The sequence below is a fragment of the Musca domestica genome, unplaced genomic scaffold, assembly GCF_030504385.1.
Source record: "Musca domestica strain aabys unplaced genomic scaffold, Musca_domestica.polishedcontigs.V.1.1 5, whole genome shotgun sequence".
Classification (NCBI taxonomy): Eukaryota; Metazoa; Arthropoda; class Insecta; order Diptera; family Muscidae; genus Musca; species Musca domestica.
The window spans coordinates 13,610,997-13,625,140 of NW_026712346.1; the positions used below are offsets into that span (position 1 = coordinate 13,610,997).

At 34.4% G+C, this 14,144-nt stretch overlaps 2 protein-coding genes across 10 annotated transcripts in view; one reads left to right on the forward strand and one right to left on the reverse strand.

Annotated features, from left to right (window-relative positions):
• Positions 1-8,308, forward strand: part of LOC101898939 (plasmanylethanolamine desaturase 1) — a 60,577-nt gene extending 52,269 nt beyond the window's left edge. For all 3 annotated transcript variants that reach the window (XM_059128191.1, XM_059128190.1, XM_020035255.2), the window contains exons 2-6: positions 82-241; positions 303-514; positions 577-795; positions 869-1,038; positions 5,511-8,308. In XM_059128191.1, coding sequence (XP_058984174.1) covers positions 82-241; positions 303-514; positions 577-795; positions 869-1,038; positions 5,511-5,601 — 852 coding nt within the window. In that variant the 3' untranslated portion in view covers positions 5,602-8,308. The remainder of the gene's footprint in view (positions 1-81; positions 242-302; positions 515-576; positions 796-868; positions 1,039-5,510) is intronic.
• An 882-nt stretch (positions 8,309-9,190) lies between these two features.
• Positions 9,191-14,144, reverse strand: part of LOC101899114 (protein WBSCR14 homolog) — a 79,597-nt gene continuing 74,643 nt past the window's right edge. For all 7 annotated transcript variants that reach the window (XM_059128187.1, XM_020035254.2, XM_059128184.1 and 4 more), the window contains exons 9-15: positions 12,786-14,134; positions 12,298-12,716; positions 11,979-12,221; positions 11,790-11,917; positions 11,606-11,729; positions 11,365-11,494; positions 9,191-10,192 (exon numbers count right to left, since the gene is read on the reverse strand). In XM_059128187.1, the coding sequence (XP_058984170.1) occupies positions 10,059-10,192; positions 11,365-11,494; positions 11,606-11,729; positions 11,790-11,917; positions 11,979-12,221; positions 12,298-12,716; positions 12,786-14,134 (2,527 nt within the window). In that variant the 3' untranslated portion in view covers positions 9,191-10,058. The remainder of the gene's footprint in view (positions 10,193-11,364; positions 11,495-11,605; positions 11,730-11,789; positions 11,918-11,978; positions 12,222-12,297; positions 12,717-12,785; positions 14,135-14,144) is intronic.

Genomic DNA, 14,144 nt, shown 5'->3' on the forward strand with positions numbered 1-14,144 from the left:
ACACGTCAGCCGGACGAACGGACGACTAAATCCAACTGCATATTGCTACAAAATTAATTTTATGTATCTACCCCGTTGCAGATGTCTCTCAAAAGTGACCAGGAGATATTGGAAAATTCAATGCACGAAGATGACCCGAATGGCAATTCGGCATTGGAACAGACATTTACGGAAAAGGTATCGCCACGATGGGGTCCCCAACACAAAGGTGCGCAAGAGTTGGCCCAGCTATATAGTCCAGGTATGTATAGTTCATAATTATAGACACCTAAAAATGTATTTGTCCAATGTTTACGTTGCAGGAAAACGTGCTCAGGAATTTATTTGCGTCTATACCTGCATCGCTTTAATGATTATCGACTTCATCTTGATATTGAAGCATTTTCATTTCGATCGAATTATCGTAACGTGTATTTCGGCTATTTGCGGCATAATCACAGCAGATTTCGGATCTGGTCTGGTCCATTGGGCGGCAGATACATGGGGTTCCGTAGAATTGCCCATCATAGGAAAGGTAGGTACTTTAGGTACGACATTGGCCTTGGCTGCTGAAACAGTGGTTGTTCTCTTTTCCAGAACTTTCTACGTCCCTTTCGCGAACATCACTTGGATCCGACATCGATCACCCGACATGATTTTATTGAAACAAATGGTGATAATTTTATGGTTAGCATTCCGATATTGGGATTTTTGGCTTATTGCTTCAACACAAAGTCCCACAGCGACATCCAGCAGGATTTTGGTTGGATATCCTATTTATTTTTATGTTCAATTTTTGTGGCCATGACCAATCAGGTAGACGGCTTCACCGCCGATGTAAAACGCTCTGATATTACAAATATATAACAAGTTTATTGTGTTCCCACAGATACACAAATGGTCGCACACCTACTGGGGACTGCCGAAATGGGTGTTGTTTCTGCAGAACTACCATATCGTATTGCCTCGCAAGCACCATCGCATCCATCATGTAGCTCCACATGAAACGTATTTCTGCATAACAACCGGCTGGCTGAATTGGCCATTGGAGAAACTGAGGCAAGTCTAGAGTAAATCGTACATTATCTTACCATTATCGACCATTCGAATTTGTCATCTAACTCAATTCTGGGTGAAAACAATTAGAAACACAATACTTGATTCGGCATCAGTTCAGGGGGCATTTAATGTCCTAACGTGGATGTGTACCGACAATGTTTGAAGGGAAGTTTATACACACTGGGCTTACTAAAATCGACCACTACAGTAATCAAAATTCAAAATGTAAACCCCGTAGATTAAAATTGTCAATTCCATTGCATAAACCATGGTATAATTATTACAGGTAGCAGAAACCACCAGCTGATTTGACTCAACGGTAATACTAGTGTCAAATTCGATATGACGTTTTGTGATTTAATTCCAATTCTTGATATGCGATAGGATACACTTTTTTGCAGGACAATGTGGGCATATTTTTTGCCTAATAATAGAAAAAGTCGCTGTTACACGTACCAAACGCCAACGGCGATGTTGCATTTTTCGCGGTTATGGAACAGCGACACCACATTAGGTAATATAGTTGTACATTTCATGTTTCCTAAAATTGCAAAAATTTGAATACTTTATGTGTATATGCATTTTGGTATCAATTTAAAAGGTATAACCTGATATTATCCCCCAAAACCCGGGTTATATGAGACGATTCGGGAGTTACATCAAAATTATCTATTGTTATATATTTTTTTTATTTATTTATATTCAATTAACACAGTTACCTAGCCCCTAGGGCCATGGACGTTTACAAAAACTTCTATACATAACTACTCGATCGATTTTTCGATCGGAATTTTTAAAAAATCTCACAAGAGACATAAAGACTACGAGATAAATGCCAAATTATAGTCAACACTATAACCTTTCCAAAATGCTACAATATGTGTTATTAACTTTCCTGGATCCAGAGATATAGGTCTTTGGACTCGATCGACCAGATTCTGTTCAGTATATTGAAATTATTTGTCCTTATGAAAAACTTTACTTCGCGTAGCCGGTGTTGGACAGAGCCAGATGAGAAAATTCAAAATCCCAAGCCCCGGCCGAAGGCCTGCTACCTAAAATAGCATCAAATGTAGAAAAACTTTGGTTCGATGTACTGAATCGAATCCGGGTTGTCCGGATTGGATCCATATCTATGGATCTAAAAAAGATAAAATCATATATTGTAGCATTTTGAAAAGGTCGGAGTTTAGGTCTAATTTGGTATATATTTTATGGACTCCAATAAGGGCCCATTATGGGCCCTTTGGGGGGTTTTATAAAAATAATCGGGTCCTATAAATCGATGATATCGATATAACTCCCGAATAGTTCTTAATAAATGTGACCACTTGTTGGATAAGTATTTTCATTAGCTTTTAAATGATACCTATAACGTAACCATATCGGTTATGCGGTATTGCGGTCCCAAGTAGCCCAAAAAAAAAAAAAAAGAAACCTCTGGGAAAAAACCGAGAATTCTTACTAAACTGGAGCTGTTCCTCTATATGAAATAGAACGCCAGTTTGGAGTTTTAGAACCAGAAGTGAGTAATTTTACAATAAGAATTTGTAAACTCTTCTTAACTCCAATATAGGTTCCTTTCTCGATTAAATTTGATAAATTCTATAGCGCAAATAAAAAAACGTTGATGTATTCTCAATTTTCACACTGGTTCAGTAATTTATATTACACTAGCTGAACCCGGTGCGCTTCGCTACCCCTTTTGATTTTATATGCATTCAAAATTTTATTTACGAATATATGTTGGATAAAGAAAAACAAATTTAAAAATTAAAAAAAAAAATATTGCACTAATTTAATGCGTTAATAAACAAAATCATTACAAAAGCAGTAACATGACATGCATACACGAAGGGTTTGTCCTTTGGATTTATTTATTTCATAGCAAATACCAAGCGTGCAGGAAACTGCAATTTTTTTAAGTAGAGTGGCATTTCTATTGCAAGTAGTGAATTCGAGATAGCAACATACTTCGCCGTAATAAGCGTATTTCAATTAAATTGTTGTGTTGTTTTTTAGTGTTAGCCTAAGGCGTTGTGGGTCAATGGTTCTTATTAAAATCATATCCCAATCTGATCCGATTTAAATATAATTTAAAAAAAATTACTTTTACACCAAACTCCGCTACACCTTTCATATTTAATTGAAATTGGTGCGTCAAATATGTGAAATCGGCCGAGAATATATATATGGGAGCTATATCCAAATCTTAACTAATTTCCAATTAATTTATCACATTTATTATTATAACAAAATTCCGCCACACATTCTGAATTTCATTGGAATCGGTCATATATATCGTGTTTGGTGCATAATATGTATGAAATCGGCCGAAATATATATGTTAGCTATATCCAAACCTCAACTGATTTCAATATAATTGTGCAATTTTTGCTGGTGCCAGATTTTGTCTCTCTCGCTTTGGGTGCACCAAATATGTGAAATCGGCTGAGTATATATATGGAGCTATAATCACATCTGAGCGTATTTGAATATAATTTGTCAAATGTGCATCAAATATGTGAAATCGGCGGATAATATATATGAGAGCTATATCCAAATCTGAACCGATTTTAATATAATTTGACTAATTTATTTTCTAATCAAAATCCCGTTACATATTCCAAAATTCTTGGAAATCGAACATACATATCGTGTATGGTGCATAAAATACTTGAAATCGGTCGAAAATATATATGAGAGCTATATCCAAATCTGAACCGATTTTAATATAATTTGACAAATGTATATTTGTTTTAATTTCCGCTACACATTTCAAATTTCATTGAAATTAGAGATACATAGCGTGTTTGGTGCATCAAATACATGAAATCGGTCGAAAATATATATGGGAGCTATATCCAAATCTGAACCGATTTCAATATAATTTGAAAAATTCATTTTTGCTCCCGATTCCGTTACTTATTTTAAATTTCATTAAATTTGGACATACATATCTTGTTTGGTCCACCAATCACATGAAATCGGCCGAAAATGTATATGGGAGCTATATCCAAATCTGAACCGATTTCAATATAATTTGGGTAATAAATTTTTTTAGATAAAATCTATCACACGTTTCAAATTTCATTGAAATTGGGGAGACATAGCGTGTTTGGTGCATCAAATGCTTGAAATCGGCCGAAAATATATATGGGAGCTATATCCAAATCTGAACCGATTTCAATATAATTTGAAAAATTCATTTTTGCTCCCGATTCCGTTACTTATTTTAAATTTCATTAAATTTGGACATACATATCTTGTTTGGTCCACCAATCACATGAAATCGGCCGAAAATGTATATGGGAGCTATATCCAAATCTGAACCGATTTCAATATAATTTGACAAATTTATTGTCGGATCAAATCCCGTCACATATTCCAAATTTCATTGGAATCGAACATTCATATTGTGTTTGAGGCATCAAATGAACGAAATCGGTCGAAAATATATATGGGAGCTATATCCAAATCTGAACCGATTACAATATAATTTAGCAAACTTATTTTTGTTCCAAATTCCGTTACACATTCCAAATTTGGAGACTGTATCTTTAACCGATCAATAGATATGTGCATATAAAATCTAAATTTTTGGGAGGTACCTCCGATTCTGATGCTATATCTCCAGTTCCAAGTGGAAATTCAAAAATTTATATAGCCTATGTTACTTTCAGGCGATGTTGCAGTATATATGGAAATTTTCAGAAAAATCTATTCAGCAGTTTTCGAGTCCATAAATTACAAACAAACAAACAAACAAACAAACAAACAAACGTACAAACATTTTCCTCTTTTATAGATATAGATTGGCAATTCAGTCTCATTTACTGGACTAGACCAGTCGACTAATATTTTGCAATAATTTGCTACCAAATTATTTTCTTCTATAGCGGGGCTTTGTTTATGTTTAATGTGAAATCGCACGTGAATATAAAACAACATTGAAAGTTGACAAATTCACTACATTTTCCCTCAGTTTTATCCACCAGCCTTTGGGCTATAGAGGGAATATATCATTTGATACAGTCAAAATTTAGCTCATCGTTCGAAGATTGGTTATTTAGGACGACTACATATGGCACCTCCCACACAAAAATTCAAAGTGTTGAAACTATTTATAAACCTCCTACAAAGCGAGGGGAGTATACAATTTGGTTGAAACTTTGCAAATAATATTTATAGTAGGACTTACTCTTCAATAAAGGATAAACTATTGGACATTGGGTATAGGGTATATCTGTCAAAACAAACGTATTTCTTGTTCTTAACCAAGTGAGTTTGTATTGGAGTTCAAATCACTTTAAAACTTCGTGCATCGTAATATTTGTGTAACTTTCAAGTCAGGAAATGGCTGTCATAAAACGTGGAATTAGTGTCCGTTTTTCTTCAAACTTCACACATCTCAATATTTGACTTTTTAATTTAATGCAATGTGGTTTCTAATCATTTGTTTCCTATTGCAGGTTTTGGTCGACATTAGAGTGCCTTATAGAACTTATGACAGGTCTAAAACCACGCGATGATGATTTGAAATGGGCTAAAAAGGTTACATAGCTATTTCAATGTGCAACGAATTGGACCAATCGCAATTAAACGCAAGGTTTACATTAACAATGTCTATTCTTATAACAACTACAAAAATTATTTACTAACAAAATATTGGAAAAAAAGTAAACTACATACAAATAACTAATTTACTTTGCTGAATGTACAAAGAAAACAACAACAATTTACAATTTTGCTAAGCATTAAAAAAAAAACAAAAACGAACCAATACTCAATTTGAGATTGTAACAGAGTATATAAATATAGTTTAATTTCATATATATTAACTATTCTTACTTTTTTAACAATTTTCTATTAAGAAAATACAGCACTAAGAATATATTTTTTTCTCAGTATTCGAAATATTTTTATTATTTAACGAGTATCTTATAAGCGGGCATACAAAAGCAATTACTATATAGATATTCATCACATTGAAATATTTTATGTTTGTATGTTCGTATAACGTGTTGTGAGATTTCAGTTTAAAAACATTTATTTAACTAATGCACCGACTGACTGATTCGGTAAATTAAGGGCTTTTTAGGAATCATCCAAGAATTCACAAAATATATAATATGTAGGGCACACACACACACAGTCGTCAATTGGGTAGATATAAAATGAAGAACATCAAATATACCAAGAATTATTTACAGTGGAAAAAATTATTTACTTATCTAGCTTGTAATGCGGTCGAGATGATACCGAATCTTTTTACCTTGGGAGCAATACATCCCAGAATAACTATTTTGGTTTGCTCCAGGATCGAAAAAAACAGGCTATGTGTCTATTCGAGTTGTCAGTACGTCATTCAGCAAAGATTTGTCTCGATATGAAGATGATGACGAATGCAAGGAAGTGGATATGTTTTGTTTTTGTTTTATTGGGTTTCAAGACCATAAAGAAGAAAATCATCATGTAACCTAAGGCTGTAACGTAGTTCCCAGTAGGGTTTGTCCTCTTCGTCGGTATCATTGTCTTCATCAATATCAACTGCAACACCTCGCACTACCTATTGTGTTCCATTTATGCTTCGTTAAAGAAGATGAGATGTTGGTTTTGTGATTCAGAGCAGTCTATCGTTTTGCAGGCATTGTTATTGTTACGATATATTCAGAAAGATTCTGGTGGTCAAACTCTACGGATCTTAGAGCCAGGAGCGCAAAAGTTTTATATTGAGCATAGGAAGGGCAAGATGATAAACAGGATTATATTCTTATTGTCCATCCCGAACCATCGCAGAAGATAGAGTTCCTGTGAGGGACAGGGATATTTCAGAGTCGTGTTACATATTTTTATGTCTAAGATTAATCGTTCAGCGCCTGTGTGAAATTGGAATACTTAGTTTGTTAGATCAGAAAACAATTAATTTCGATATCGAATTGAATTTGTCCCACAATCTTGTCGGCGAATTTAAAGGCATTAAAAAATCCTCTTTTTCAACAAACATTTCAGATACAGTAGTCAAGGTCTTAAACAAATAGAGTGTGAATATCGTTCCCAGATTTTACCAACTATCAATCAAATAGACTTTTAAACATGCAACAGTTATTTTACATTTTATTTCACAAAATTGTATTTTTGGGAAAAAAAAACAGGCTATGTGTCTATTCGAGTTGTCAGTACGTCATTCAGCAAAGATTTGTCTCGATATGAAGATGATGACGAATGCAAGGAAGTGGATATGTTTTGTTTTTGTTTTATTGGGTTTCAAGACCATAAAGAAGAAAATCATCATGTAACCTAAGGCTGTAACGTAGTTCCCAGTAGGGTTTGTCCTCTTCGTCGGTATCATTGTCTTCATCAATATCAACTGCAACACCTCGCACTACCTATTGTGTTCCATTTATGCTTCGTTAAAGAAGATGAGATGTTGGTTTTGTGATTCAGAGCAGTCTATCGTTTTGCAGGCATTGTTATTGTTACGATATATTGAGAAAGATTCTGGTGGCCAAACTCTACGGATCTTAGAGCCAGGAGCGCAAAAGTTTTATGTTGAGCATAGGAAGGGCAAGATGATAAACAGGATTATATTCTTATTGTCCTTTCCGAACCATCGCAGAAGATAGAGTTCCTGTGAGGGACAGGGATATTTCAGAGTCGTGTTACACATTTTTATGTCTAAGATTAATCGTTCAGCGCCTGTGTGAAATTGGAATACTTAGTTTGTTAGATCAGAAAACAATTAATTTCGATATCGAATTGAATTTGTCCCACAAGCTTGTCGGCGAATTTAAAGGCATTAAAAAATCCTCTTTTTCAACAAACATTTCAGATACAGTAGTCAAGGTCTTAAACAAATAGAGTGTGAATATCGTTCCCAGATTTTACCAACTATCAATCAAATAGACTTTTAAACATGCAACAGTTATTTTACATTTTATTTCACAAAATTGTATTTTTGGGGAAAATCCTCGAAACATAAATAGAATATTGGATTTTTTCCACAAAATGGAATCCAAGATATGGGGACAATATTATTTCACCCCCAAAATTATGCATTTTATGCATTTAGAGGATAGCTTTGTTCTACCTCCTGTAATATGCCATGGGTTCAACTAAAAAAGCCATACGTCTAGATTCGTACACAAAAATGCATCAACAGCCAACTTAGTTTTCAGATGGGCTTACTGACCAATCTTATATTAACCATGCTAAGATTATTAACCCGTTTTGCCATGGGATTGAAATATTACAGTTTGAATCATGATTTTTGAATATCCAGGCTTTCCATCCTACTTTTTAATACATTTCAAAAATTATTAAAATATCCACGAAATGAAAACAGCTTGTTGCCTATAATTTTCGATAATTTTGGCAGAAAGCGGACATGAACTCAGGACTCAATTTCAGTAGTTTTAAGAAGCTGTTATTGTACCATGTGTACAACAAAATATCTTTCAAAGATTTATGAAAAACATTTTTGTGCCGAGTGTGGATGTATTTTCCTTTACCAGTAACCAATTTATATTTCTTATAAAAAATTAAACAAAATCTCATATCTTGTTTCAAAAGTTTCAGTCATTTATTAGTCGAAGTACATAAAAAACGTGAAACTATCAGTTCTAATAAAATATTTCAGCACCCAAGGAAGCAAAAAAGTAACTGAAAGAAATAAAATTAAATTTACATTTTCTCACATTTTTGTTAGCTGAACATACGAACAAACAAATACATACGATTTGATGTAGCTCAGATATGGAAAATATCATTCAGCGTGCAATATAATTTTCATATAGAGTATAGAGTGATCTTTTTAAAATAGTGAAAACCAAAGTAGTTATGAACCTTGTGATTTTAGCTTTATGTAAAACAGAATTATATCTGACTAATCTAAATTCTAAAATTGTGTTGTTGGCGTATATCAATAGATTGAGCTTCTTACTATTGATTTGTCTCTCCTTACGACGCTCGTTGTCAAGAATTACATGTCGAAAAAAGTATGCCACCGAATATTTTACGCGTCTCCCTCCTACCGCTTTTAATAAACCAAAAGTATTGTGGGGAATGTAAACTGTTTTGCAAATCACACTATATAAATGAAAACTGTGACTGGATTTGATATATTATTATTTTAAATTCAATACGGAAACAATTTTACACATAAATTTTATTGAAATATGTATGCATGTCCATTATTGTATGTTTTCAAAATCATAACTTAATATGTTATTAATTACTTAATTGATACAAATATCCAACAGCAGACAACAAATGGTCCATTTTTTAATAAATGCAAATACTTTTTTTAATAATATAACTGATTTTGTAAGGGTTGTAAGAATTTGAACTACTAAACGTAAACAAAAAAAAAAAAAAAAACACATTGAAACAAATATGCTTTAAAATAATTCTGCCTTAATAATATTTATACATGGAATAAATGAGATATATGATCTGTTTTTTACGAATTAGCAAACCACTTCAAAAACTAAATTAAGCTTTATAGTTTTAAGATTGAAAAATATATGAAAATCTATATGACGAACAGATGGATGAAACTGTGTTTATTTCCTCAAATGCGTAAAGTATGTGAAGAAGAAAAAAAACTCAACAATTTAAATGTATTTTTTTATTATTATTGCAATCATTTCAGATCAGATTAACTAGTATTACAATTTAGGCACATTTTCTCTTAATGTTTTTCTTTTTACCCAATTTTTTGGTTGAATACAAAAATAAGCAATTTGTACAAGGTTTGTATATACATTTACGAAACGCATATATATTATTTTAAATGAAAACAAAAACTCTTGGAACAAAAACGAGACGTTGGAACTAAAAGAAACTATATTTTCAAAAAATCATTTGAATATATCACTTTGTTTTTTTCTTTCTTAATTTCTATACATTTTCTACAAGAAGTTTAGACGTAAAATAAAGCAGAAAAAATAAAATAAAAACAAAACAAAAATAACAAAAACTACAGTAGATAGTAAAAACTTTAACGGGGTTTCAAAATCCTATGTTCCATGTAAATTCGGATGTTGACCACTTGTGTTGTTGATCGCCTTTGCCACTTCATCTCGCAGGGCTGATGGTGGATCAGACAAGATGTCGGTCTTCATTGAAAGGTACTTCAATTTATTGGAAACAGCTAAGAAAAAACAAACAAGAAATGTTGAAATATACTATTAAACTTTCAACGCTCTGAAATAATATAAAATGGGAATTGGAATTAAAAAGAGTTGTGCCAATCTACTTCGATCGGACGAACTAATATAAAGACGATGGTTTAAGCGAATAAGCCGTAAATCGATCATTAAAAATTTCATTGAAAAGAAGAATTTTAGTCTGAGACATTATCGATATTATTATTTCGTCGTTAAAAACTTTGAAAGTCATAGGGTAAATGTGCCTAAGTTCGGCATGTCCCAGTAAATGAAACTATTATAACTAATTTTTTTTTGTTTACTTCAAATATATTGTCAGCTGTCTTTGTGCACAATTTCGCTAAGAAAAGATGAATTATTCTAATAAAAATTAAATTTTTGTCTGTGAAGGTCCTCAACAATTCATATTCTTAAGAAAAGTACAATAACGACGTCGAATCAGTTTAACTAAACAAAATTATTATATTTTAATGAATTAATTTATTATTATTATTAATTATTCTTACAAAAAAATTGGTATGCCGACTGTTGGAAAATGCCATACCGACAATTGGCAATTATGAAATTTAATAAAAAGTTATTAAAACTTTATTTATTATTGCAAAAACTATACAAAATTTCGAATCTGAATAAATTAAGTTTGTAATAATTGTAATGTTCCACTCAGAATGGTGAGCGATTAAAAACGCGAAAATCCTAAAAGTGCCGACTACTGGTACACTTACCCTATGTCCAAATACAAAAGAAAAATATAACTCATTACAAATTGGATTAATACACCATATGAGTGACATGTCGCCGTTAAATTAATAGTCTAATTTGTAATGAGTTTTTTTACTAGAAAGAGACTACTAAACTTTGTGTCTATTGAATATGGGAAAAAATATATATCAAAATTCGGGTGCTTTTACTGTACACACAAATATAATATTTTTTAAATGTTAAAATATCATAGAAGTCCCAATAAGAGCACATTTATTTATAAATTTCATTGGAGTTCTGATATACATGTTTTTTTTTTTTTTTAACAAAAACTAAGATTTTTTAAAACGGCATCTTCTCATTTCTAGTGCCAAAGATTACAAATAATTTTAAATTGAGTTTCAATCGATTCTATGTATAGGTTGGTTACTTATATAATATAATTGTTTCTTACCGGGTCTAAGATCAATCAGCGAACAATGTTGATCCACCCAGAGGAAAGCTGTACGCCTTAATTCATCAAGGCTGGCGCTGGAGACTGTTGATGTATAGGATGATAGCAATGGCTCCAAGATAAGACCAAGCTGAAAGAACATTATTAAGGGGGGGGTTGATAATTTATAATCTTGTTAGACAATCTTGAATGTCATTATTGACTGTTATAGAAGAGGTCTTATTACAAACGTTCAACTTACAATCCAAAATTTCCAATTTTCTTGTGTGCGTGTACGCACATACTGCTCATATAACTGTCGCACATGTTCGGTACCCTGTCGTGTAACTGGTGCCCCATTGGCTGGTAAACTTGAGTGTAGATGACTAAGGTGGAAAAAGTTCAACTTTAGTGTTTAAAATCCTATATGAATATCTGAGACTTACGTCAGCGAGTTGTTTAGGGCATCACGTTCCATGCGTAAGGCATCCATACGTTCCTTGAGTATATTCCGTTCGTTACGTAAATGTTTGATATGCTCAGCTCCTTTCTGCAACATTGCAGCTTTACTCAACTGCAAGGGAGAGATTATTGTCGAATGTTTTTAGCGAATCATAAACGGATTTACAACTTACCTTAGCATTATTTTGCTGAAGCTGCGGTATAAGATCGTGTAGTTGATCAAAACCATTTTTAATGTTGTAACGTCTCTTTTGTTCGGCATGTATGTGACCAGCCCGGCGTTGACTATCACGTGGATACTTCAGACTATGAGTGGGCGATAAAGGTGAATCTTGGTCATGAAATGATTCTGGCGATAGACTTAGGTTTGCTGAACAAGCATTTTGCGAACTTGCCGTCAGGGGAAAACTTAACATCTAAATAGGGAGAGGGAGGAGGACTGTTTTATTGCTGTTTTTTTTTTTTTTTTGCATTTTAATATGGACAACTTACTTTACTGGCAGGCGGACTACTAAGCATTGATGGGGCCGCAGGTGCTGGCAATGATGTGGATTTCTTGGGTGATTTATGTACATTCTGATGATGCTGCATATGCTGTTGTTGCTGCTGTTGTTGTTGTTGAACCAACTGTTTACATTGTTGTTGTTGTTGGTGGTGTTGTTGAATTATGGACCCCGAACTATTGACCATTGTAGGTGAGGGTGGGGATGGTGTAGATTGCTGCTGTTGTGCCGGCGACATATACAAATTACCCTTGGGACCTGTTCCTGAACGTGGATTTCCTTTGTTTTGTACGTTTATTTGAGGTGTTGGTATTGCTGGTGGTGTCTGTTGAATAACATTGCTTGGCGTTGTCGATATGGCACTTGTCGATACACTTTGCTGTTTGCTTAGCGGCGGCATCCGATTATCTAGATTATAAGGTAAATTTCATTGAGTAATGATGCAGCTGTTTGGTGGTTCTTGTAGGAATTACTTACTTGTCGTTAGGAGATGTGCCAACGGGCTACTTATCATGGGATCGCTGGTAGCACTTTGCAATTGAGCATTAAGACCCATACCAAGGAAGTTGCTGTTGATCATCACACTTGCGCCTGTTCCACTGGAACTAACACCTCCACCCATTGTATTGGAAGCGGAGGCCAATGTGGAAGACTGCATCATATGCTGATGAATTGAATTGCTGCGGGTACGAGTTTTATTTGCCTTGACTACATGACTTTTGGGCACGATAAAATTTCCCTCGTGCTGTCCTAGGCGCTGATCAATTTTGGCCAGTGTAACATTCAAGGGCAAGCTATTCGAACGATATATTTCTTTTGGCATTGTATTACTTGATGCTAGACCTTGACCAAGAGATGATTGCTGTTGCGGCTGTTGGGATTGTGGTTGCTGCTGTTGCTGCTGTGAATGAGTGGACAACATACTTTGCAGATTTGTTTGCGTTGACGGCTGTTGGGTCTGTTGTCCCATATTCAATTGCGGAGGTATTATACGATGACTAGACTGTTGTTGGGCTTGTTGCATATTTGGTGGCGACAGTTGTGCAGAATGTTGCAGTGTTTGGGATTGTTGCTGTTGGTGGAGGGCATTCGTCAGATTTGGCAAATGCAAACCCAAAGTCGGTGGTAAGGATTGTGCGTGCAAGGGGGCTCCTGGACCATTTCCCGGCGGGTTCTGTCCCTGCTGTTGCATATAGTAATGCTGATTCCCTGGCGCTGATCCTCGAACATTTATATATGTACCAGTTGATGCCGATTTCTTAAAGCTGCCTGTGTGTGTATATGGTTTGTATTGATTGGAGCTTACAAAACTATCCGAGGTCTGAGGTAAATTGTACATATTTCGAACGTCCGACGATGTGCCCTCGATTTTGATATTATGCAGCATATTACTGCTGTTGGATTGATTATTGCCACTCATTTGCGTAGCTGACGTACCCATCATTCCGTAAACTCCGGTATTAATATTGGGATTTGTATTCAATGCGTTACCGCCCGATACCATAACACTGCTAGCGCCAGAACCGCCACTACTGTTGCCGATCATACTTTCCGAGGAGACAAAATTCGTAGAGTTGCTCAATAAATTCGTAGTATACTGTTGGGGTGATTGTGTGAAAGTATTACTAGTAGTTTGAAGTGTCTGTTGTTGTTGCTGTTGCTGTTGCTGCTGCTGCCGCTGTTGATTTGTTGGTTGATAGGCTGTTGCTTGAAGTTGGAGAGAATTGTTAGTCATTAGCGTCTTCTGATGTTCGGCTAACATTTGCTGGTAGATATTAGTCTGGTGCATAGTTGGCTGGGCTTTGTCATAATTATGGGGTTCGCGTCTAAATTGGA